The sequence below is a fragment of the Ranitomeya imitator genome, chromosome 2, assembly GCF_032444005.1.
Source record: "Ranitomeya imitator isolate aRanImi1 chromosome 2, aRanImi1.pri, whole genome shotgun sequence".
Classification (NCBI taxonomy): Eukaryota; Metazoa; Chordata; class Amphibia; order Anura; family Dendrobatidae; genus Ranitomeya; species Ranitomeya imitator.
In genome coordinates this window covers 744,144,074-744,169,615 of record NC_091283.1, presented here as the reverse complement: position 1 = coordinate 744,169,615, position 25,542 = coordinate 744,144,074, and the positions used below count along the sequence as shown (strand labels likewise).

Below are 25,542 nucleotides of genomic sequence, written 5' to 3'. Positions count from 1 at the left end.
CTGAGAAGAGTCACAGTGATCCCCAAGCCTGGACAACCTCTAACATCAGCACGAAAACTGTGCATTAGGAGCTTCATGGTATGGGTTTCCAAGTCCAAGCAGATGCATGCAAGCCTTACATCACCAAGCTCAATGCTAAGAGTTAGATGGATTGGTATAAATCCCACCACCACTGGACTTTGGAGCAGTGGAAACATGTTCTCAAGTGATGAATTGCACTTCTCTATATGGCATCTGATGGACGAGTGACGAATGCCAGGAGAACACTACATGTGCATGAACACTACATTGTGCAAACTGTAAATGAATGCTTCCAACATTGTGGGAACAGTTTAGGGAAGGCCCCCTTCTGTTCCAGCAGGACTGTGTCCCACGTGGTCGCAAAGACAGGTCCATAAAGTTAAACTTGACTTGTCCAGCCAGAGCCCTGACTTCAACGCCACGACCACCATCCATCAGTCTCTGACATCACAAATGCTCTTCAGGATGGATGAGCAAAAATTCCCATGAATTCCAAAATCTTCTTGAAAACAAAACTGAAAACTGACCAACTCAGTATTCATACATATGGATTTAGAATGTCATAAATGTTTCTGCAGGTTTAACGTGAAGGTGTCCCAATAATTTTGTTCATACAGATTGTGTTGCATTTTTCCGAGCAGTTGGCAGAGTTTTCCAAGTACCAGCAAAGTGAACGAGATTCCTGAAGTCACATTCACAAGTCGCTTATTGGCTCTTTGCAGATTTACTGCAAACTCAAATCCGCAGCATGTCAATTCTTGCAGTCTTTTTGTAGCAGATTTCACCCATAATAATGATTGGGGAAAAATATGCAACAAAACTGCAAGCCAAAAATGTGCATATTTTATTATGCGTTTTTCCTGCCAACTGTTCAGCGTTTGCTACAAATCTTCCAACTGAAAATTCGGAACTTGTCCACATACCCGTAAGAGATTTTCTTAAACATCCTTGTATATTTTGTCAATAGATTATTTTTTTTTATACAGGCAAGGCCATTTAGCACAGGACTGCTAATTTTATCCACTACTCACTTAAGGGTAAGATCACATGTTGTGTAATTTGTGTGGATTTTCCATACAGATTGGCGTGCAGAAAATACTCAACATAATAAAGTGCTAGCTAAGTAGCGGAGATCGTAAACTTAATTTAGAAGTTACTGAAAATAAGTGTGAAAATTGCCCTGCTGTGCAGATTTTAAAATGTACAGCATGTCAATTCTTTCTGCATAAGGCTTCTTTCACACTTCCGTCTTCCAAATCTGCACAGGATCCGTCAAGACGTTGAAATGACGGATCCTGTGCAGATTGTGGAAAACGTGTGCACTGGGCCAATCTTTCTCACGGACCCGTCGAGGCTATGTGCACCGGTTTTCTGCTGCGAAATGGCATACACAACACAAACCAGGTTTAAAAAAAATACAAAAATCGCAGTATTCTCACCTACCGGCGTTCCCGCGCAGCGATGCTCCCAGCAGCTAGCGTTCCTAGTAATACATTGCGACTTCTCGCATGATTTCACAAGGTATTACTAGGAAGTAATGCTAGCTGCCGGGAATATCGGTGACGCTGCGCGGGAACGCCGGTGAGAATATTGTGATTTTAAATTTTTTTTTTAATTATTTTTAACATTATATCTGTTACTATTGATGCTGCATAGGCAGCATCAATAGTAAAAAGAGAAAGAGCGAGCGAGAGAGAATTTCCCTGATGGGAAATTCTTCCACGCATGCTCAATTAGAAAAGGTGGGACCCGTAGCTGGATTCCTGCTTTTCACAGTCAGCGACGCATCCTGCATCTATAGGCTTCCATTGTAGCCAGTGACGGGCAGCACAGGATGCCTTGCTGACCGATTTTCCGACGTGCAGAAAAAAACGTTCCTCTGAACGTTTTCTCTGCCCGACGGACCGTTTTTCTATGCAGGATCCAGTGCACGAGGGATGAAACGTGTGGCCATCTGTCACAATCCGTCGCTAATACAAGTCTATGAGAAAATGCAGGATCCTGCAAATTTGTTTGCTGGATCCTGCATTCTCAAAAAACGACGGATTGTGACGGGAGCTGAAAGACGGATGTGTGAATGAGGCCTAATTAGCAAGGATTTCGCTCTTTGCAGTGAGAAATCAGCACCAAATAAGCATCATGAGAACTTACCCTAAGGGTATGTGCACACGTCCGGATTTTTAGCTTTTTTTGCGGAATTTCGCTATAAAAATGCTATAAATCCGGTAAAAAAAAATGCTAACATTATGCATCCTATCTTTTAGAATGCATTCCGCATTTTTTGTGCATATGTTAGCATTTTTTTCCGCAAAAAAAACGGACATGCTCATTCTTTTTGCGGATTTTTTGCGGATTTCCTATCAAAAAGGACATTCCGGAAAAAAAAAAAAATCCGCAAAAATTCCAAGTCAATGAGAGCAGAACACTGGCAAAATGGGGATCTCAGACTTACACTGTGACCATTCCTTCTGACATCCAGTTACAAGAAGTAGCGGTCTCAAAATGGAGCGTGGGACTAGAACAGTGCTGAGAATAGCTGAAGACAGTCTTTATTCTCTTTATATATTGCAGTTATCATATTATGTAGCACTGTGTACTTACAATTGCTCATTTTACCTTTCTACTCTGTTAATTCTTTTCATTTGTCTGCTCTATGTAAAAACAGGAAGTCGCTTGTCCCTGCATTTATCATTCCCCTCTTCACCTCGTGACCCAGCTGCTCTGCTCCTCAACCCCAGCCACTGACTTTTATGGTTACCCAGGAGTCATGCAGGAAAAAACCAGTCCATACCCAATAGCATCCTGCTAGCTCCAACGCACGTTTCGCCTGGACGTGGCTTTTTCAAGGAGTCTCCTTGAAAAAGCCACGTCCAGGCGAAACGTGCGTTGGAGCTAGCAGGATACTATTGGGTATGGACTCTCTAATGTTATAGGATACTTATTCTATCCCATTCCTTTTGCCTTTCTTACTTTTTGTATGCATGTTTGGGATATATATATATATTTTTTTGCATTATTATGTTTATTATCATTGTCCATGAGCCCACTCCAATTATTGCACAAAGGGTTTTCTGTATTGTTCTGTTTTCCCCTTTTTTTTAATGTGTATTTTATTATTACTTAATAAAATTTACATATATTTTTACCATATTGGTTTTGTATTTTTGTTTCTTCACCCTTTTTGTTTGAGGAGGTGATATTTAGTTATATGGGGCGATACCTGCTATATTTATATTCTATCCATTGTGCAGCTGTATTTTTACCTAGTAGTTTAGCCTGAAGTGGACCCTGGAGGAGGGGTGTTCGTCTCATTATGGATTATTTATTCTGCGGCACTGATGCTTTACTCAATGTTTTTAAATCATACATGTCATTGTTTGCTTAGATACATTCTTAGTCATTGCCGGCAGTGTGGAAGCAGAATTTCCGTTCACTCTCATTCCTCAAAGGATTGTTTCTGCCACTGCCAGGCGTACACACACGTAGTAACAATGAGAGGAGAGTGGATATTTTCCAAAGGCATGTCTCTGAGGCCAGAGGTTTTCCCTTGAAAGGTAGGAGCACTGGAAACGATTGATTGTTCCCATGCCTTCAGATATGACGGATTTATCCTCACCTGGCATCTGCTTCACTGTAGTATTCTCTGGCTACGATGTCCTCAAACAGCTCTCCGCCTGTGACCCTGAGAGAGAAAAGGAAAAAAAAAAAAAAAAAGACGGTGAGAAAAGAATAAATCTAATCAAACACCCCATTGCAAAGCTATAAGCCTAAGGGAAGCCTGTGGCAGAGCGTTCCCTCTCTACCAGAACGAGCCATCAAGGGTCAACTGGCGCTGTGTTAAGAGCGACTTTCGGGAACTGCAAACTGGCTAATAACAGGCATGGCGACTCAATGTAGGCATTAACTACCCAGGAGGGACCCGCAACATTTCCCAGCAGACAAACAAACACAATGTGTCCCATTAGACATATGGAGGAGAAGGAGCATGGCTTCTGCTGAAAACGTGGAAGCTTTTGGTTTCTAACAGCAACGTAAGAATCAGGGCCAAAGATCGGAGTCAGATCCAGGCCAACCTGTAAACTATAGGAAGGAAAGTCTTATATTGGTCAAAGGTGTGTGATGGAATCAGGGAATATTTCATGCACACAATAACTGCACTTGATACTTGGCTATTAAACACACGGGCTGATGACCGGATCATGCGGCTTTATATGAAAATCCCTATTTATTATAATTGCCCGACCTGAAATAACAAGCACTTTTCCCCTATTGTGTCCCCCCATTTCCTTGTAGATTGTAAGCAGGGACCTCACCCCTAATGTCACTGTTTAAATTGTCTTAACTTGTACTGAATTTATTGTCTGTACATGTCCACGCTTAATTGTAAAGTGCTGCGGAATATGTTGGCGCTATATAAATAAAAAATTGTAATATTATGTTTCATTGACAATAGCCTGAATTAGCCATGATAAATGACCAGTTGTGGTACGCAGACGCAGTAGTGGCTAATCATTTACTAGAAGTATGGCATGGCCATTTGTCAAGCTTCTATAAATGACATAACATGTTATATACATAACTATAAATGTGTCACTAAACTGGACTTCCTTACTTAGAAAACTGCAAACTAAGGTCCTGAAGGAAAGACACCTCCATCAAGTATCTAGGTGTCACCGTTCCTCTGACATGACCCCATTGCCAGCAGGCACCTTCATTTGATGGCTACCTGTGAGAGATGGCAGCTACATGGTATCAACACAAAGATTTTGATACTCGTTTAGTCAACATTCACTGGGCTTCTGCTACCTAATCTGAGATGAGCATGATGTAGGGGCAGAGACCCTGATTCTGGCCACGCGTCACCTACTGGACTTCTGTGCATAGATTTTATGAAATCAATGTTTTATCAGCAGGAGAATATCACTAGAGGACTAGTAAACCTGCTGCCAGGTAGTCCAACCACAATCCCACCACTGATTGTCAGCTTCCTGCCTATGTGAACATAGTAAGTTGCCAATCAGTGTGGGCAACATTCAGAAAATAGGTATATTTCAGCAGATAAAACAGTGAATTTATCAAAACTACAGCACCCAGTAAAGTAAGTGACACTCGCTGGAATCAGGGTCTCTATCCCTTAACCATGCTGAGTTCAGATGGAGAAGGAAAAGCCTGTTGACAAATTCACTTTAAAAAAAAAAAGGATTGGGGACTGCTTCTCTGGATAAATCATCAATATGGTATAGGTGGGGGTCCGAGAATGATCAGATGTTAGGAGCTCTGCTGGTGGCCACATGTAAACAATGAATGGGGATTGAGAGTCATAATGAACACTTATTTGTGGCATGTAAAGGAAAGTGAAAAGGTGAGGCAGGTGGGAATGTCACCGCCAGCAAATACTGGGAATGAGCAAGACTGTTCTTCCTCCCTGGGAAAGCACAATGAAGCTGAGTGCATATCCCAGGCTTCAGTGGCGCACTGCGCATACCCGGGGAGGCAGCAATGACGTCGATCTTGGCCAGATGCGACATCTGCAGTCGGCGGTAACAACGTTCTTGTAAATCAGGACGCCGATGCCCACAGGGGTGTGCATACATCATAAAAGGGGGAGGATTAGTCTGGGGTAATTAAAAGCCCAACTTAACCATTAATTTGCATAGCTCGAGTGCAGCTTTAATTAAAGGTAATTTTATATTCATTTAAAATAGTGAAGCCACGAAAGAGTGCTTGCTGGAACACAGGGAAAGCTTGTCATACATATGTGGTGGCAGTGTAAGGGGCTAGGGCAGCTGTCAGGTTCCCTTCAAGAAGACCTGACAAGTCTCCTGCCCTGCATGTCTAATTGATTTTACAATAAATTATAATTCTGAAGTAACTTTTCTTAAAAACTCCACCTTGTGCCATGATTGTGGAAATATATAAATAAAGAACTGGCTTTTTGTGTGTGTGTGGAGGGGGGGGGGGGGGGAAGGTATGGTTGTTAACTACAGGTGCTTCTCACAAAATTAGATATCAAAAATTTAATTGATTTCAGTTCTTCAATACGAAAAGTGGAACTCATTATATAGAGTCATTACAAACAGTGATCTATTTCAAGTGTTTATTTCTGTTAATGTTGATGATTATGGCTTACAGCCAATGAAAACCCAATAGTCATTATTTCAGTAAATAAGAATAACAAAAATCATCTGCAAAAGCTTCCTAAGCATTTACAAAAGTCCCTTAGTCTGTTTCAGTAGGCTCCACAATCATGGGGAAGATTGCTGACTTGACAGGTGGTTCCGGAGGCAGTCATTGACACACTCCACAAGGGGGGTAAGCCACAAAAGGCCATTGCTAAAGAAGCTGGCTGTTCAAAGAGTGCTGTATCCAAGCGTATTAATGGAAAGTTGAGTGGAAGGAAAAAGTGTGGTAGTAAAAGGTGCAGAGGCAACAGGGATAACTGCAACCTTGAAAGCATCCTGAAGAAAAGGCCATTCAAAAATTTGGGGGAGATTCACAAGGAGTGGACTGCTGCTGGAGTCATTGCTTCAAGAGCCACCACACACAGACGTATCCAGGACATGGGCTACACGTCTCGAACTCCTTGTGTCAAGCCACCCATGACCAATAGACAACGTCAGAAGCGTCTTACCTGGGCCAAGGAGAAAAAGAACTGGACTGTTGCTCAGTGGTGCAAGGTGTTGTTTTCAGATGAAAGTAAAAAAAAATGTATCTGCCTGTTGTGCCTGACCGCTCCTGCCGGCGACTCAGCAGATTCCACGGACGTCAGGTCGATCTGCGCTGTTCTGTTGATGGGGCGTGACTGCAGATGTCATGCTAATTGACAGCCTGATCCCTAACTGTGGGGAGCCAGCTGTCAATCAACATGACAGTAGCAGTCATGCCCTGTCAACAGAGCAGTCTGGAAGAAAAAAGTGCTGCACTGCTGACGTGGAGCAGCTGAATTGCAGGCAGGAGCAAGGGCGATCACTCACAGCCAGTGCAGGGTAGAACAAGCAGGTAGTTGCCTCTGTTATCAACTACCTACTTGTCAGTTGTTAGGCCCATAGTAAAAAAAAAAAAAATTTAATAGTCCTGGAAAACCCCTATAATAATCATCTTTATTTATATAGTGCCAACATATTCAGCATCACTTTACAATTCAGAGGTCCAGCACTTGGGAACTCTGCTTGCAACGTTATCTCTAGGAACTTTCAATGCCTTTGCTTTTTTTTGCATCATTTTCCCCTTAAACTTTTGGGCCAAACTCTTGACACAGAAATAAATCTAACACCGCAATCAAATTTAACAGCCAACAAACCCCTATCCAGTCCAGGTAATTCATGCATTTGATCCCAAGCCCACCTCAAGCCACCAATGAAGCCTTTTTAAATAGTTGTTGCTCAGTTTGGTTTATTACAAAAAGCAATTTGTAAATGTTGCTAATAAACTTAATTTGCAATGGTGGTTGAATAATTTTGATCACGGTATTATAGAATGCAGAGTAATAAAACAATTGTATAAATAAGGGATAGAAATATAATCTGACAAATGTAATCTGACTTTTGTTCCCTCTGCGGGTGAACAGGGTGACATTTCTTACAGAGAAAATGTAATTGTCCATATTGTAGATTTTAAAGTAAGCAACAGTGATATCAACAAAATCTGTCATGTTGAGAAATGAAAACGGTAGGCTAAAAAAAAACAATTAATATGTCACCTGAATCTGCTTGTTACTCAAGTCATGTAGCTCAAGATTACTAAGGAGAGAGGAGAAGCTTCCTAGAAGTAGATCCGATACTTACAGGTCGAAAACAAGATAGTGAAAACCTTCTTCTGAAATACTGTCATGGAGACGCACTGCGGAGAAAAGGAATATCTCAATGAGAATCTTGAGCAGACAAACATTGCATATACATTTTATAACATGCAAGCCACAGTAACATCCTAATCTATGTAACACTCACATTATCAGATGTCAGCCGGCTAACAATTACAGCTGTCTTGTGGAACCTGCCCTATGCAGTATAGGTGTATCACATCTAAACATCTTTAGAATTCTACAGTTCAATTCCATCCCAACATGTCACAAATGATCAGGGTTTTCATCAGTGAACCCATTAGACGTTATTATTAAAGGACCAATGCTTAGATCCAACTGCGCTATGAAACCATATGTACGGCTCAACAGAGGATCTTGGAAAAAGGATTCATATACTGAATGGCTGTGCAAATTAAAATAACCAAGTAGTCAACGTAGAAATTTGCATGTTGTTCAAAATTGTCACAATCATTAAATAGCTCTACAAGAGTGTGTCCCAAACCCCAGTCCTCGCCGCCCCCCAACCAGGGCCGTATTAGCCACTAGGCACTGGAACGCAGGTGCCTAGGATGGCAGGTTGAGGGGATGGCACTATTAAAATTAAGGCGGAGGGGAAATTTGATATGCAAGCTGAGAAGAGGACCACTAATCAGCTCCCTACCTAAGGAAAGAAAATACATTGGAATGGTGCAGGATCTGAGATGACATGACGCGAGAGGGCGGAGCCACCGTTCTACCGGCTTTACGCTACAGGAAACGATGGAGGAGATGGGGAAACTTGTGAGAGGTAATGAGGGAACATGGGGAGTTCAAGGTGTATGTGATAGAGGAATGCAGGCTGTGTGGGCTATGGGGGTGTGGACTCATAAAGGGATGTGTGGTCGACCAGGCTGTGGGGTATAGAGTAGTCCAGACTAACAAAGGAGTGCGGAGGTGTGAGATAGAAGGTGAAAGGGGGTGTAGGGTGCGTGAGATATAGAAATGCAAGGGCGTACACGGTGTGTGAGATAGACGGGTGCAGAGAGTGGTGGGGGTACAGGCTGTGAGATATGGCGGTGCAGGGTGTGTGCGTCAGTGAGATACAGGGGTGCGGACTGAGTAGGGTGCGTGGGGTTATAGGCTGTGAGATGCGGCGGTGCAGGGTGTGTGAGATAGAGGGGTGCAGACTGTGTGTGATAGAGCACCACAAAGGAGGTGGAGACGAAGGAGAAGATAAGTGCTCCATTGTGGAGGAGGAATAGGGGCGTTCAATCAGTAATACAAAGGAAGAGCACAGTATGCAGGCGTGGACTGGCCCATGGCGGAACAGGTGAATTCCCAGGCGGGCCCCTTATCCCCTTATATGGGCAGTAGTCGGCACAATACACCTGTTGCACGATGTACAGATAGAAGCAGCATCTCATCATTCATTTAACAAATCAACCAATGTAGTATTATATACATTTTTTAATTAGAGTAATATAGTATTTGCATGCAGCAGAGTCAATTTTACTGGTGGACCCTTGGCATCCCAGTCCGACATTGACAGTATGGGAGGCAGTATGCAAAAGTGTGAGGACACAGTAAGGAGGACGCAGTATATGAGGAATAGCATGATGGCACATTATGGAGGCTGTATGGTGTGAAACGGGGGCTCTGTATGGAGAAAGCGCTGCATGGGGAGGGGCACTGAAGATGTGGACTGTGGAGGTTAGAGTTCATATTGCAGGTACATGGTTTAGTTTGGAGTGCACATACTTGGTATGGGGAGATGGTTTGACAGATATTGTTCATGAGAAAAGCCAGTGTTATTGCGGGAGGGATGGTGGTTATAGTATATAAGGGGGACAGTGTGGAGGCTATGTATCATAAGGGGGACCGTGTGGAACAAATACAGCACTTATTCAGGTGCACAGCATAAGGCTTATTAGTGCACGGCATGTGTGCATATTGTTTATTTAGGCGTAATTATAATGATATTGTTATTTTTAAGGGCAATGAGTTGAAATATGCTGTAGGAGACCAGAGAAGAGCTGTGGATGTCCAAAGTCACCATGGCGTCTGAACTCTGGACCAGATGAGGAAGAATGGGATGAGAACATTTCCCAAGAAGATGTGAACCAATAAGGTACTTGGATCTAAGGAGGTATTGATAGTAAACAATTGCCACAATTAAACGACTGCCGACTGGTTATACACTGCTCAAAAAAATAAAGGGAACACTTAAACAGAATATAACTCCAAGTAAATCAAACTTCTGTGAAATCAAACTGTCCGCAGTGGAAGCAACACTGTTTGACAATCAATTTCACATGCTGCTGTGCAAATGGAATAGACAACAGATGGAAATTATTGGCAATTATCAAGACATACAATAAAGTAGTGGTTCTGCAGGTGGGGACCACAGACCACATCTCAGTACCAGTGCTTTCTGGCTGGTATTTTGGTCACTGGATGCCACACACATTACTGAGCATCATTTCCTTGTCTTGAGGCATTTCCACTTAAGTTGGATCAGCCTGTAACTTCATTTTCCACTTTGATTTTGAGCATAATTCCAACTCCAGACCTCCGTGGGATATTAGTTGTGATTTAATTTGATAATTTTTAGGTTTTATTGTTCTCAAAACATTCCACTATATAATGAATAAAGATTTACAACTGGAATATTTCATTCAGTGATATTTAGGATGTGGGATTTTAGTGTTCCCTTTATTTTTTTGAGCAGTGTATAAAGCCGATCGACAGTCATTTAATAGCCTGTGACTGCAGACTTCTGAATCTCCACATCATGTGCAAGGGGCGTTGTCCGGATTCTCCGACACCGGCGGTGGGAGAAGGCCGCCATGTGACCACAGGTAAAAGATATGCAACTTCTGGCCAGTCTCACTCAGTTCACTTGTATGACATGACAAACCTAGAAAACTCCTGTTGTAGCAGTGAAAAATACGGATAGAATCTGCACATCTTACACTGACAGCATAATGAGGTCTTTGTCCGACTAACCAATAGGGGGCGTCACCACTTGGCTACTTTCACACTAGCGTTGGTACGGGTCCGTCGCTAAGCGTCGGGCCGACGTACAGACTCACGTTGTGAAATTTTTGCACGACGTGGGCTGCGGATCCAGTTTTTCAACGCATCCGCTGCCCATTCTGAAGTCCGGGGAGGAGGGGGCGGAGTTCCGGCAGCGCATGAGCGGTAGAAAATGGCAGATGTGACGTACAAAAAAACGTTCCCTTGAACGTTTTTTCGTGACGACGGTCTGCCAAAACACAGCTGAGTTTAAGACCCCTGGTCTAGATTGTACCTAGGTTCTGAGAAGTTCTACAACAGCTCTGTTTAGTATCTTATGAAAGTGTGAGTGGCACCTACAGAACTGAAAGGCAATTATTTCTTAGATGACTGTGGAGTTGTGAGGCTATTACATGTAACGACTCCCCAGTGATGAGAGTATTATAGCTTTCTAGTACTTAGAAGCTACAGTATTTAGCATGCTGTCCTTTATTGATGGTTGTCACCCAAAAGGTGTAATCAACAACTAGAGCAGCTAATAAGTTGTTAAAAAGAGATAATTACCTAGTTGAGAAGGCATCATCTACTTTGTCTAACATTCATTTTACAGAAATTGGATCAGATTGCAGTTAACCATACAGGAAGCAGTCACTGAAATAAAGGGGTTGTACAAAGTTTAGAAGTTATCCCCTACCCATACCGTAGGGAATAACTTACTGATTGCTGGGGGTTTGACCACTGGGACCCCCCCCCCCTTCCAAGAACTGGGTTTCTAAAGAGCCCAGTGTGAATGGAGTGGGGGGTCAATCATAAAATGGTAGAGTTGGAAGGGACCTCCTGGGTCTTGTGGTCCAAACCCCTGCTCAAAGCAGGATTCAATAAATCATCCCAGACAGATGGCTGTCCAGTCTCTGTTTGAAGACTTCCATGGAAGGAGAACTCACCACCTCTCGTGGCAGCCTGTTCCACTCATTGATCACCCTGTCAAAGAGTTTTTTTCTAATATCTAATCTGTGTCTCCTCCCATTCAGTTTCATCCCATTGCGTCTAGTCTTTCATTGTGCAAATGAGAATAAAGATGATCCTTCTACAATGTGACAGCCCTTGAGATATTTGTAGACAGCTATTAAGTCTCCTCTCAGTCTTCTCTTTTGCAACCTAAACATTCCAAAATCCTCTAACAGTTCCTCAATGGACATGTTTGCAGACTGGTCACCATTCTGGTCGCTCTTCTCCAGTTTGTTGATGTCTTTTTTAAAATGTGGTGCCCAAAACTGGACACAGTATTCCAGATGAGGCTTGACCAAAGAGGAGTAGAGGGCAATAATGACTTCACGTGATCTAGACTGTATGCTTCTGTTAATACATCCCAGAATTGCATTTGCCTTTTTTTGCTGCTGCATAACACTGTTGACTCATGTTCAGTTTATGATCTATTAGTATATCCAAGTCTTTTTCACATGTGCTGTTGCTTAGCCCGATTCCTCCCATTCTGTGTATGCTTTTTTCATTTTTATTGCCCAGATGTAATACTTTGCATTTTTCCCTGTTACAAGACATTCTGTTAGTTGCTGCTCACTGCTCCAGTTTATTTATATCTTTTTGAATCCTATCTCTTTCTCTTCTCTAGTATTAGCTATCCCTCCTAGCTTTGTGCCACCGGCAAATTTAATCAATGTACTCTCAATTATTTCATCTAAATCATTGATAAAGATGCTGAATAATACAGGGCCCAGGACAGATCCCTGTGGTACCCCACATTCTTCCAACTGGATGTGCAGCCATTTACGACCACTCTTTGGTTCTGATCACTAAGACCGTTATGAATCCACCTAACAGTTGCCATGTCCGTTCCATACTTAGTCATTTTTTCAATAAGGATGGTGTGAGAAACTTTGTCAAATGCTTTTCTGAAGTCAGCATTTCCCTGATCCACCCAGTCAGTGATTCTGTCACAGAAGAAAATAAGTTAGTCTGACATGACTTATTAGTTACGAACCCATGCTGACTCTGGTTAATCACTTCATTCTTATCCAGGTACTTACATACAAGTTTTTTAATAATTTGTTCAAAGATCTTTCATGCACACTGCTAACCCATTAATTCTCATGAGAGTGCCAAAGATAGACGAATAAAGCGTTAAAGCGTTCATCTGGTCTTGAACACTCCCATTAACAATGGCTGGAGTGGCGGTGTGCACGATTGACCACTACTCCAATCACAAAAGGGATTTCAAAATTATGGCTATCAGAATTGTTGGGGTTACTGGCAGTAGGAATAAGGAATAACTTCAAAACTTGGTACAACTCCTTTGAGGATATGTTATATAAATTATTGACATACTTCTCTCATCTAAATATGGAAGTGGTTGGATGGTTTTTGCACTTTTTAATGAAAAAAAAAAGTTAAATGTGGGAGTTAATTAATCGCAGTGTGCTGACGCATAGTGTATGTATAGCTGTCTGTATTGACCACAGTGTATTTGTGAACCTGTTACGGTAATTTAATTCTAAAATGTGTTCCCTTTTTCATTTTTTTCTCTCATTTTTTTGTAGTACGATACATTTATTCTACTATCTGAAATTTGATGACGGGTCGACACTGTTGAGAGCTGTCGATTAGGTTATGTTCCCACGTTGAGTAATACTGCACTTGTTCCATTGCATATTTGCATGGAGAAAATCTAGTGTGTTTAACCGTTCAAGAATAATGAATGATTTCATGAAAGCTCATGCCCACTATGTGTTTAAAAAGTGGCAAAACTGGCATTTTTTTTTTAGTGCTTTTTTCCCTCCTTTCGGCTTCTATGAAAGAAGCAGATTGCTATTAAAAGCAGCAAAAAAAAAAGATGAAAAGGTTTTCCAGGTCCTGCTAGAATGTCACTTTTATTCCATACCAAATGGTAAAATATCATCCAGAATGGTGAGCTAGAAAAGTGACACGTTTCCAACATTCTTTGACAAAGAACGTTGGTTTACGTTCCAAAAGCTTCGCTTTCTGTCTCACCATTTTGGATGATATTTTAACATTTGATATGGAATAAAAGTGATATTTTAGCAGGAGATGGAAAACCTTTTCATCTCTTCTCTGGATAGAGAATCTACCTGCACAAAATGACTGTTCAAGCCAAGCACAGGTTCTCCGCTAAACAGTTCAGTGCACATTCCCACCTACCTCAGCTCCCCATCTATATATATAATTGTCTAAGGGATTTTCCGTCTGTCTGTCTGTCTGTCTGTCCTGGAAATCCCGCGTCTCTGATTGGTCGATGCCGCCAGGCCTCGACCAATCAGCGATGGGCACAGCATCGACGTAGAAATCCCGCGTCTCTGATTGGCCTGGCGGCCTCGAACAATCAGCGACAGGCACAGCGACGATGATGTCATAAAGGACGTAGATATCCCGCGTCTGATTGGTCGAGGCCGCCAGGCCTCGACCAATCAGCGACGGGCACAGTATCGACATAGATGTCATAATGGTTGCCATGGCGACGATGATGTCATAAAGGTTGCCTCGACCAATCAGCGACGGGCACAGTCTGCCGCGAATTCTGGAATCATCATTGTCCATATACTACGGGGACATGCATATTCTAGAATACCCGATGCGTTAGAATCGGGCCACAATCTAGTCTACTATATAATTGTCTAAGGGTCATTCCGTCTGTCTGTCTGTCCCGGATATTCATTGGTCGCGGCCAGCCAGTGGGCGTACACAAAAGGGCAGGGGAGGCCAGGATGTATGCAGAGCTGGCCAGAAGCGCTGCAAAGGGGGCGGAGTCTCCATGAGGAGGGCGGAGACGGCCAGGACCATGGACGCTGTTGGGCCTACCTCGCCAAAAAGTCGGGGACTAAATTACCGGCCGCGAGTCGCGGCCAGCCAGTACGGGCCCGGCCAGAAGCACTGCAAAGGAGGCGGAGTCGCCATGAGGAAGGCGGAGCCGGCCGGGACCATGGGCGCTGTTGGGCCTACTGCCGGCAAAAGCCGGGGACTAAATTTGCGGCCGCAGTCAGTGATAACGGCCGCGGTTATTGATGACGGCTGCGACAGCAGCAAACAGCGCAGCACATGCGGCGGTGACAGCTGCGGACGGAAGGTGAGTATATACTACGTGAGCTGTGCCATATACTACGTGGCTGGGCAATATACTACGTGGCTGGGCAATATACTACGTGGCTGGGCAATATACTACGTGGCTGGGCAATATACTACGTGGCTGGGCAATATACTACGTGGCTGGGCAATATACTAAATGGCTGGCCAATATACTAAATGGCTGGCCAATATAATATGTGGACATGCAAATTCTAGAATACCCGATGCGTTAGAATCGGGCCACCATCTAGTCTTCCTATAATGACAGCTCTAACATAATGGGAGCCAGAGAAAGGTGTAGGTAAATGGAAAAAAATTACATTTAAGTGGGTGAGGTATGTGCCCATGATTGGTTTGAACTATTATTTTACTAAATTAAAAAATATTCACCTACGGTAAGGAATACTTAACTATAGACTCTTTAATTGCGCCACAATAAGTTATGAATAATTGTATTCATAATCTATGTTGCATAGCTTCGTCTCAATGTGTTCAAGGTGCTTTAAAAATCTGTCACTACTAGTAATCATTGAGCACGCTTGGGTGTTATCCGATTAGGTCGGGCGTGATCGATTCCCTGCGGGAACATATGAATCGAGCATGCCGAAGATAACACGATATCCGAGCATGCTCGCTCATCACTAGAGCTAGTACTATAGAGAAGGTCCAAAGCACTGGAGTTATTGCCACTCAGAACTGCCATAATGGATTTGAGTCGGATCAAGACCAAATGCAGAAAGCATATGTTTTCCCTATGTGGGCTTCTCCCAGCTCCCCTTGTTCTTTCCCACACTATAAAAATATTCTAATAGATCAACTGAACTCCTATGAAAATTAAATGAATAAAAGAGCCCAGATTTATGACTTTGTATGATTATTTTATGTTCCAAAAGGAATCTGACTTTGGATTTTTGTGATTTCGAGAGCAGCATGATGTAGGGGCATGTTCCTATAAATTCACAAATACCTCAATCTATTTGCCCATAATATACATATTGGGAAACGCTATCGTTTATAGCTCTACTGCTCAGAAGAAAGAAGACTGGAATGCAGTGCAGTTACATAATATGAAAAAGCACACTAGATTATTTATTTTTCTTTTAAATAAGAGATTCAAGCTGATTTGACGAAAAGAAAGTCAAGAGTTCATTTACCAATCTAAAAAACAAAATGAGTTTGTCATCTGAAATGCATTACTTGACCAACACAAAGCAAATTAATGCCATGATTGAAAATAGAGACCGCTTTGTAGTTTGTTATATCGCCAACTCAATCTGCTTAGGGCCAGTGAGAGTGGGACCTCTGTTGCCATGACAACAGTCAATACTTTTTGAACTTAATAGCTGTTGTCGTAGCAACAAGCATCTCTTCAATTCTAGACTGCTGTATGATCCCAAATCATTCCACAGTGAAATCCAGTAGAGCTCTTCAATAGCCATGAGCGTGGGTCATTAAATTAGATACGCTTGCTTCCTCCAACATGATGTCTCATTGGCCATGTCTAAAGCCGTATCACTAAACCACAGGGAGAAGAACATGAGCCGGGAATTCTCATCTGCTGCTCCCGAATGAAGTTGTTTGCATCAACAATTGGTGGGTTGTAGGGCGCAGGTTCTTGCTTCTTAGTAAATGAAGCGGATTCTGCCATCTGTCCAAAAATTACCTGTTTCTAATGGAATCACAGAGTATCCCATTACAGAGCACAGAATCACCCGCACCTATAACGCAATTATCAACTCCCATCTGCATATATTCCTGACATCCAGCTATAAAAGGAAAAAAAATGCAAAAATAGAATATTCCTACCGTGATTTAATGTACGTCTTTATTAGTGCTGGATAATAACAGGAATAAGGAATGAGTGTAGAAACAGACCAGCCAAGTATATGATATGGGTGCGACACCACCATACATCGCCGTGATCTTTGATTAATGGGACAATTATCTTGCATCTATAAAGGAATCAGACTTGAATGCTTGGTGTAACAAAGTCCCCAAAAGGCACACAATAGAGTAACTCTAGGTATGATCACCGGGGGTCCAACAGCTGGGATAATGAGAATGGGGGTTCTAAGTCCCTTTGTGAATGCAGTGGTCGTACAAATGCATAACCTCTGCTACTTAGGCTACTTTCACACTTGCGTCGTTTGGCCTCTGTCGCAATGCGTCATTTTGGGAAAAACGCATCCTGCAAATGTGCCCGGAGGATGCTTTTTTTCCCATAGATTTGTATTGCCGATGGATCCATCGTGCACTGGATCCGTCGTGTTTGGGCGGACAGTTGTCACGAAAAAACATTCAAGGGAACGTTTTTTTGTACGTCGCATCCTGCATTTCCTACCGCGCATGCGCAGCAGGAACTTCGCCCCCTCTTCCCCGGGACTTTAGAACGGGCAGCGGATGCGTTGAAAAACTGCATCCGCTGCCGACGTTGTGCTGAATTTGTACAACATATGTCGGTACGCCGCGCCGACGCTTAGCGACGGCCGCGTACCGACGCAAGTGTGAAAGAAGCCTTACTCTTCTGCGGGACTTCGCCGAGCCATCAATTCCCGTGGAAGTGAGTAGATAGACATGTCTCATGGTGCACAGTCACTGAACCTTGTACAGAGGAAGGCCACGTTCACACGCTCAGCATTTGGTCAGTATTTCACATCAGAATTTGTAAGCCAAAACCAGGAGTGGGTGATAAATGCAGAAGTGGTGACGGGTCTCTATTCTACTTTTCCTCAGATTGTTCCTCACCTGCTTTTGCCTTATAAATACTGGAACTGGAAAACTGCAGCATGCCACTTATTTCAGCGTTTTTGCACCGTTTTTTCACCCATAGAAACCGTTATCTTTCCTGAATGTCCCATACACAGTAGTGCCCTGCGTTCTCCATGAGAGAGCCGCTACCAAACATCTCTGCTCAGCTACCGCTTAAGAGAACAAAACGACAAAATCGGACATGTCTGATCCTTCTGTCTCAGACATCATCTATCGAGAGGACCTCATACACAGACTGTTAGCCGAACCCATCAATATCGTTAGGTTCAGCCAACAGTCATTTAATTATTACAGCTATAAAGACCCTCTGGCAATCAGCTGACCACAAGTTGTACCACAGCAAATATCTGTGATTTGGCAGGAAAACTGGGAGCAAATATTCAATTCACCTACAACTTCACCATAAGCAAAATTAAGCCTGGATAATATTTATAATATATATACACCACGCCTGGGTACGACATTATGATCGTGTGCAGAACACATGCTAAACTGGGATTTAAAGGGACACTGTCACCTGAATTTGGAGGGAACAATCTTCAGCCATGGAGGCGGGGTTTTGGGGTTTTTGATTCACCCTTTCCTTACCCGCCAGCTGCATGCTGGCTGCAATATTGGATTAAAGTTCATTTTCTGTCCTCCGTAGTACATGCCTGCACAATGCAAGATTGCCCTGTGCAGGCGTGTACTACGGAGGACAGAGAATGAACTTCAATCTAATATTGCAGCCTGCATGCAGCCAGCGGGTAAGGAAAGGGTGAATCAAACACCCAAAAACCCCGCCTCCATGGCTGAAGATTGTTCCCTCCAAATTCAGGTGACAGTGTCCCTTTAAATCCCAGTTTAGCATGTGTTCTGCACACGATCATAATGTGGTACCCAGGCGTGGTGTATATATATTATAAATATTATCCAGGCTTAATTTTGCTTATGGTGAAGTTGTAGGTGAATTGAATATTTGCTCCCAGTTTTCCTGCCAAATCACAGATATTTGCTGTGGTACAACTTGTGGTCAGCTGATTGCCAGAGGGTCTTTATAGCTGTAATAATTAAATGACTGTTGGCTGAACCTAACGATATTGATAGGTTCGGCTAACAGTCTGTGCGGTTTTCCAGCCAACACTTTCAGGATTTGCAGCAGAATTTTCTCCACTAAAAACTAAAGTGTACACACACACACACCATATAAACTAATGAAAACATATGGTAATCTAATCATAAACACCATGCTAAACCATGACATTATATATGTTCAATTGTACAATTATGTATGTATAGATTGATTTATTTATTGGTCCCAGTTACATCGACCCCCTACATCAGAGATTTACACGGCTTGTGATCTGAAATATTTTCTTTGCTCTGTTCATCCATCTGCTTCACTGAGTCAGGGATTTAAACATCTTTTTGGATGAAGGAGAACTGCTGGGTGATATACTTCCAAACCACAAGGACTGGAGATTACAGCTCTGACGTAGAGATTAATTGATTTACTCCAGTATCCAGCCCTGCTCTAATTAGGAGAGGATAGAAGCTTATCTTGCTCTACAGCGGAAGACTCAAAAGCCATTAGACAATAAATAACAGTCACGTCAAAATGACAAATACTCAAGAAAAGAAATAGAAAAACGAGGACATCTGAAACGCAGGGAGAGAGAATACAGTTTAATCTTGGCTCTCATCTCTGAAACCCACCAGATTTTCTAACAACCTGATAATCTTGGCCGGCTTTACTGTGTATGTCACAAGATCACTTAGCGGTCTCATCCAGTTGGGTACCACCCAGCAAAATATTGCCACAGCAAGGTCTCATCCGGATTTTAGGAGCAAAAATTCAATTGGGACCAGATACAGGTTTACGGATGTATCTATTCGACTTGTGGCTCTCCAGCTGTTACAGCGTCGGGGGGGGAATATTACTACTCTGGAGGAGATAGATATTCATTCAAGTAATCAGCCAGTGAAAATTGTGAAATTTTGCAAATACAAAAAATTGGGGCTGTACCTGAAAGTAACGTAAGGGTAGGTGCATGCACTGTGCGTATCTGGTGCATACCTGGAGCGTGCAAATTTGTGGACAGAAATTCTGTAGTGTAATACAGTGTGAGAAAATTAGAGAACTCAAAAAATGAGTGTACACATTGTGGAAATTTCCACACGTTAACTGACTTGTATTGCGAATGTCAGCCTTTGCAGTGTATAACATACACAGATTTGAGTGCGGAATTTGCAGCAGCATATTTGTTAACCCCTTCAAGACATAGGGTGTACTGGTATATCCTATGTCAGGTGCCTCTGTATGGAGTGGGCTAAGGAACATACACGGGGGATGCCAGCTATTTTATACAGCCGAAATCCAACTTGAAACGCGGCGATCAGAGCCAACTCCTTAAATGTTACTGTTCGTCTTAGACAGCAGCATTTAACACATGTAAAATGCCGGCAACCTCTTGATGTTGCGTGTCAAAAATCCCATACTAACCCGAACACGATGTGGTTGAGTATAATGTTTGTGGTGGTTTTTCCATCTGATTGACAACTCTATTTGCTAGTCAGATGCTATTCAGAGCTATTCTATACTGCAAAACCTCAATACGGTCTGCCTTCAAGTTTTTGACAGAACTAACTACCTCCCAACATGTCAATGTAGTGCTTTCCAAACTTGCTCCTGATGGGAACAGTCTATCTCAGCCCTGCTGTTCACAGGTTCCTTTGGAATATTTCAACAGCTGCTCAAGGGCCCAATGAGACCCAATATTTTAATTAAGAACTTGAAATTAAAAACCATAATAAATTCAAACTCCGCTTTCTTTGCCAACAGAGTGATCTTAAGAACTTCAGGATAGAAAAAAATATTGTTGGGGCGACGTAATCAAGAGCTCATTAATATGGCTAGGACAAGCTAGATACCACATTAAAATGTGCGCAACCTTGTTGTACTGAGATAAACCTGCATTAGAATGTCAATAGGAGACGTTCCCATGAATTTGTGCAGTAGGATGCTCCACTGTCATGACCTGGAAATAACCTATACCATGTACCGTCAAGCTATACCCAGGTCACAGTAGCGAGTCAGCATTGAAAAAGACAGGGTGGATAGCAGTGTGAGCAGAATCTTCTTACTTCAGAACCTCTATCAGATCCAATACTGGACATACCAGAGGAGCTGATGTAAGAAGAGGCTGCTCACACTGCTGACCACTCTATCTGATCTAATACTAGAGCTACCAGGTGAGCTGATGTAAGAAGAGGCTGCTCACACTGCTGACCACTCTGTCTATCTGATCTAATACTAGAGCTACCAGGTGAGCTGATTTAAGAAGAGGCTGCTCACACTGCTGACCACTCTATCTGATCTAATACTAGAGCTACCAGGTGAGCTGATGTAAGAAGAGGCTGCTCACACTACTGACCACTCTGTCTATCTGATCTAATACTAGAGCTACCAGGTGAGCTGACGTAAGAAGAGGCTGCTCACACTACTGACCACTCTGTCTATCTAATCTAATACTAGAGCTACCAGGTGAGCTGACGTAAGAAGAGACTGCTCACACTGCTGACCACTCTGTCTATCTGATCTAATACTAGAGCTACCAGGTGAGCTGACGTAAGAAGAGGCTGCTCACACTGCTGACCACTCTGTCTATCTGATCTAATACTAGAGCTACCAGGTGAGCTGACGTAAGAAGAGGCTGCTCACACTACTGACCACTCTATCTAATCTTACATCAGCTCACCTGGTAGCTCTAGTATTAGAAGAGGCTGCTCACACTGCTGACCACTCTGTCTATATGATCTAATACTGGAGATACCAGGGTACTGATGTAAGAAGAGGCTGCTCACACTGCTGACCACCCTGTCTATCTGATCTAAGGCTATGTGCACACGTTGCAGATTTCCTGTGAATCCGCAGCGTTTTTTTCCGCGCAGAAACGCTGCAGATCCGCAAGTGATTTACAGTACAATGTAAATCAATGGCAAAAAAAATGCTGTGCTAATGGTGCGGAAAATTCTGAACAGAAAACGCAGCAGATTAAAAGAAGGAGCATGTGAATTCTTTGTGCGGATCTGCAGCGTTTCTGCACCCATTCTATAATAGAAATCCGCAGGGGTAAAAACGCATGAAATCCGCAACAAAAATGCACAAAATCCGCATTAAAAAAGGAGTAGATTTTGACCTGTGTTTTCTGCCAAGAGATGCAGAATCAGCACAGAAAATTCCGCAGGTAAATCCGCAACGTGTGCACATACCCTAATACTAGAGCTAGCAGGGTGCTGATGTAAAAAAAAGGCTGATCACACTGCTAGCACCCTGAATATCTGAACTAATACTGGAAATACAAGGGGTGCTGGGAACATGTGCCCATTACAGTTTATGGGGCTTTCCCATAGCGGTATTTTTGTGGACCATGTGTCTGAAAACAAGGACAGGAGAAGCTTTGCAATTTGTTTTTTTTTTCTCAGTGGAAATCACTGATAAAAGACTGATGGTAAGAACTGAAGCAGACCAAACACTGAAAATCAGATCCAAAACACTGATGAATAATGGTCCGTGTTACCTATGAGAGAAATCACAGATGTATCACGTACATAGAGGTAGGACCTTTCTATCATGCTGAACCATCCCTGACATTGGCTAAAAATCTTCATATAAAACAAGCCTAACACCAGTTGAAGGCAACGTAAGCGGTTTATCTTATTTTTAATTCTCTTGCTACGTGTGTCATTGCAACTGAGGGGGAAGTAAAACTAGTTTCCTGTTATATTTTAGACACCAAATTTAGCATTTCGTACAAGCAGTCAAGTTGTCTATTGTGTCTTGCTTTACTTTTATAGAACAGAATGTTGCACAGTAGCCAGACACAATTTGGTGCTCCCTTGTAACACCCTCTTTAAAGGGCACCCATCACTTCCCAAAATGCTATTAACCTGCAGATATGGGGTTAATCTGAAGTTCAATAGTGTTCTAAAGCCACGCGGCGGCTACAGAGAGGAAATTAACTTTATTCCTCTTTGCAGCCTCCGGATTTCAGTCATAAAGGGACAGTTGGCGCGGTTTCAGTCACCGATCAGTACTTAGTGAGGGAGCATGTACCCACTCCCCCGGCACTGACTGACAGCTGGCTTTGTACTGCTGAGCTGGCTATCAGTCAGTGCCTGGGGCGCGTTTACAGCTGCCACTCACTATATACTGAGCCGTGCCTGTATGACTGAAAGCCAAAGGCTGCTGAGAGGAATAAAGCTTATTTCCTCCCAGTAACCGGGAATTCAGTGCAGCAACCAGGCTGCTTTGTAAGTCTATTAATCTGCATTTTGGAAAGCGACAGGTTACATTTAAAAGACAAAATTCTGAAATGTTTAACCCTGCTGTGGAACCATGGGGTCATATAGACCCCAGAGCTGAATAAATTGAAATATTTCTAAAACTGGTCAATCTCAGACAGTAACCTTCTATGTATTTTCAAGTAACATATTTCTTCTTATGTTGATGATACTTTGAATCTGCTTTTCAATTTTGTTTCTAAGTTAATTTCAATTTTCTGTGTTTGGGACTCTCCTAACCCCATAGTACCTTTATTGTCTGACTTTTTTTTTAATATTTTCTGTTTATTCACAGTTTTTTAATATAACTGTAAGTAAACAATGGCTAGATAAACTGTGATGACTCCTGATGAAATATTGGCAGCTTTGGATGCTTCTAGTGATGTCGATACTCATAGTGCAATGACTGCAAGACGTTCATTGGTGAAGAACATGGCGCTATGACGTGCAGTGAAATGCAAGGGCTAAATTTATTGCCAGATCATTCCTTGTCATTATGTTTTTACTAAAATCCACACAGTTGCAGTTATTGTGAATTTTTTTATTGAATTTGAATACTGTTAGTTATTAGTAAAACGTTTGGTATAAATTTCAGTTTCTGTTTGATGATGACAAATCACTTCAAAGTTACGTTTAATTTCATAACTGTGTTCTGAAATGACAGAATAAAACTTGATTATTCTGAACAGCCAGCATGTCCATTCTAATGAAATATGACGATTTTGAGCCTGGGGTCATATAGACCCCATGGTACCAAAGCAGTGATTTTTTTCATGGTTCCTCAGCAGGGTTAAGGCACCCTTGGAGACATTGCACTCATACCTATGATAGTCTATGGCCTTTTCACATGCTAGACATTTTCCTTGGACCGAGTGATCTATGCAAAATGACAGAGACATGTATGATATTGATATATTGATCTTGGGGTCAAGAAGAATCAGCAATGCAAATCTGTGGGTCCGTAGAAAAAAAAAAAAAAAAGAGGACGTTGTTCAGTAGCCATCCACGTGCTGTCTTTTTCAGGCTGATAAAAAAAAAAAATCTTATAAGTCTGAAAGAAGTATAAATATATTTATAGAAATCCACATGTACATTGGCAGCAATGGAGTGACTCGCATCCTATCTTTTCTACTGAACCATCAAAAAAGGCTTTGTTCACATGTTGCTATTTTCTGGCACTTTTTTTTTTTCCAAAGTCAAAACCTGCACTCTTGGCAGTAAAAAACCTGCCTGAAAAAAAGCAGGTTTTGCTTAGGGTACCGTCACACTAAGCGACGCTGCAGCGATACTGACAACGATGTCGATCGCTGCAGCGTCGCTGTTTGGTCGCTGGAGAGCTGTAACACAGACAGCTCTCCAGCGTCCAACGATCCCGAGGTCCCCGGTAACCAGGGTAAACATCGGGTTACTAAGCACAGGGCCGCGCTTAGTAACCCGATGTTTACCATGGTTACCAGCGTAAACGTTAAAAAAAAACAAACACTACATACTTACCTACCGCTGTCTGTCCCCGGCGCTCTGCTTCTCTGCACTGTCAGCACCGGTCAGCCGGAAAGCAGAGCGGTGACGTCACCGCTGTGCTTTCCGGCTGGCCGGCGCTGACACAGGATGCAGGAGGAGTGCAGAGAAGCAGTGCGCCGGGGACAGACAGCTGAAGGTAAGTATGTAGTGTTTGTTTTTTTCACGTTTACGCTGGTAACCAGGGTAAACATCGGGTTACTAAGCACGGCCCTGCGCTTAGTAACCCGATGTTTACCCTGGTTACCAGTGAAGACATCGCTGTATCGGTGTCACACACGCCGATCCAGCGATGTCTGCAGGGAGATCCAGCGACCAAATAAAGTGCTGGACTTTCCTCAGCGACCAACCATCTCCCAGCAGGGGCCTGATCGTTGGTCGCTGTCACACATAACGATTTCCTTAACGATATCGTTGCTACATCACAAAAAGCAACGATATCGTTAACGATATCGTTATGTGTGACGGTACCTTTAGTCTTTCTTAACTGTGTTTTTGTCAGTGTACGTTTGTCTCTTGTGCATGCTGATAAAAGTTTAGGGCATTAACAAAAATTGATTCTACTTACAGTAATCAGGTTTTTTTGGCACAAAAAAAGCAGCAAAAAACTGATGCCTGCATTTTTGCAGCGTTGTTTGCACTACCCATTGCTTTCAATTATTCCCACATTACTATTAAATGACGGCCATTGCATTCAATGGATGATAAACGCTGAAAAACGGCATGCTGCATTCTGCAAAACACAAGGTTTTCAGTTGCATTTTACAGTACCGGCATACAAAAGCATAAAAAATACGCTGAAAAAACACAATGTGTGAACATAGCCTAAGAGTGTGTAAAGAGCATTATACAGGGTCAGCTGTGACATCGCCTATTGTGAGTGTTGGATTGGGTTCTGTGCTATCAGCCGTGTATAGAGACGTTAGTCTGTGATGAACGTAGACTTCTGGAATTTAAAAAAAATAAAAAAATCTTAAAATAACCCCAGTGATCAGTGTGGAAATTGCAAGATTTTGATTTTT

At 42.6% G+C, this 25,542-nt stretch overlaps 1 protein-coding gene across 17 annotated transcripts in view; it reads right to left on the bottom strand.

The window, feature by feature from the left end:
* CAMK2G (calcium/calmodulin dependent protein kinase II gamma) overlaps positions 1-25,542 on the bottom strand; it is a 289,929-nt gene that overhangs the window by 99,300 nt on the left and 165,087 nt on the right. For all 17 annotated transcript variants that reach the window (XM_069753267.1, XM_069753268.1, XM_069753271.1 and 14 more), the window contains exons 4-5: positions 7,806-7,860; positions 3,638-3,703 (exon numbers count right to left, since the gene is read on the bottom strand). In XM_069753267.1, coding sequence (XP_069609368.1) covers positions 3,638-3,703; positions 7,806-7,860 — 121 coding nt within the window. The remainder of the gene's footprint in view (positions 1-3,637; positions 3,704-7,805; positions 7,861-25,542) is intronic.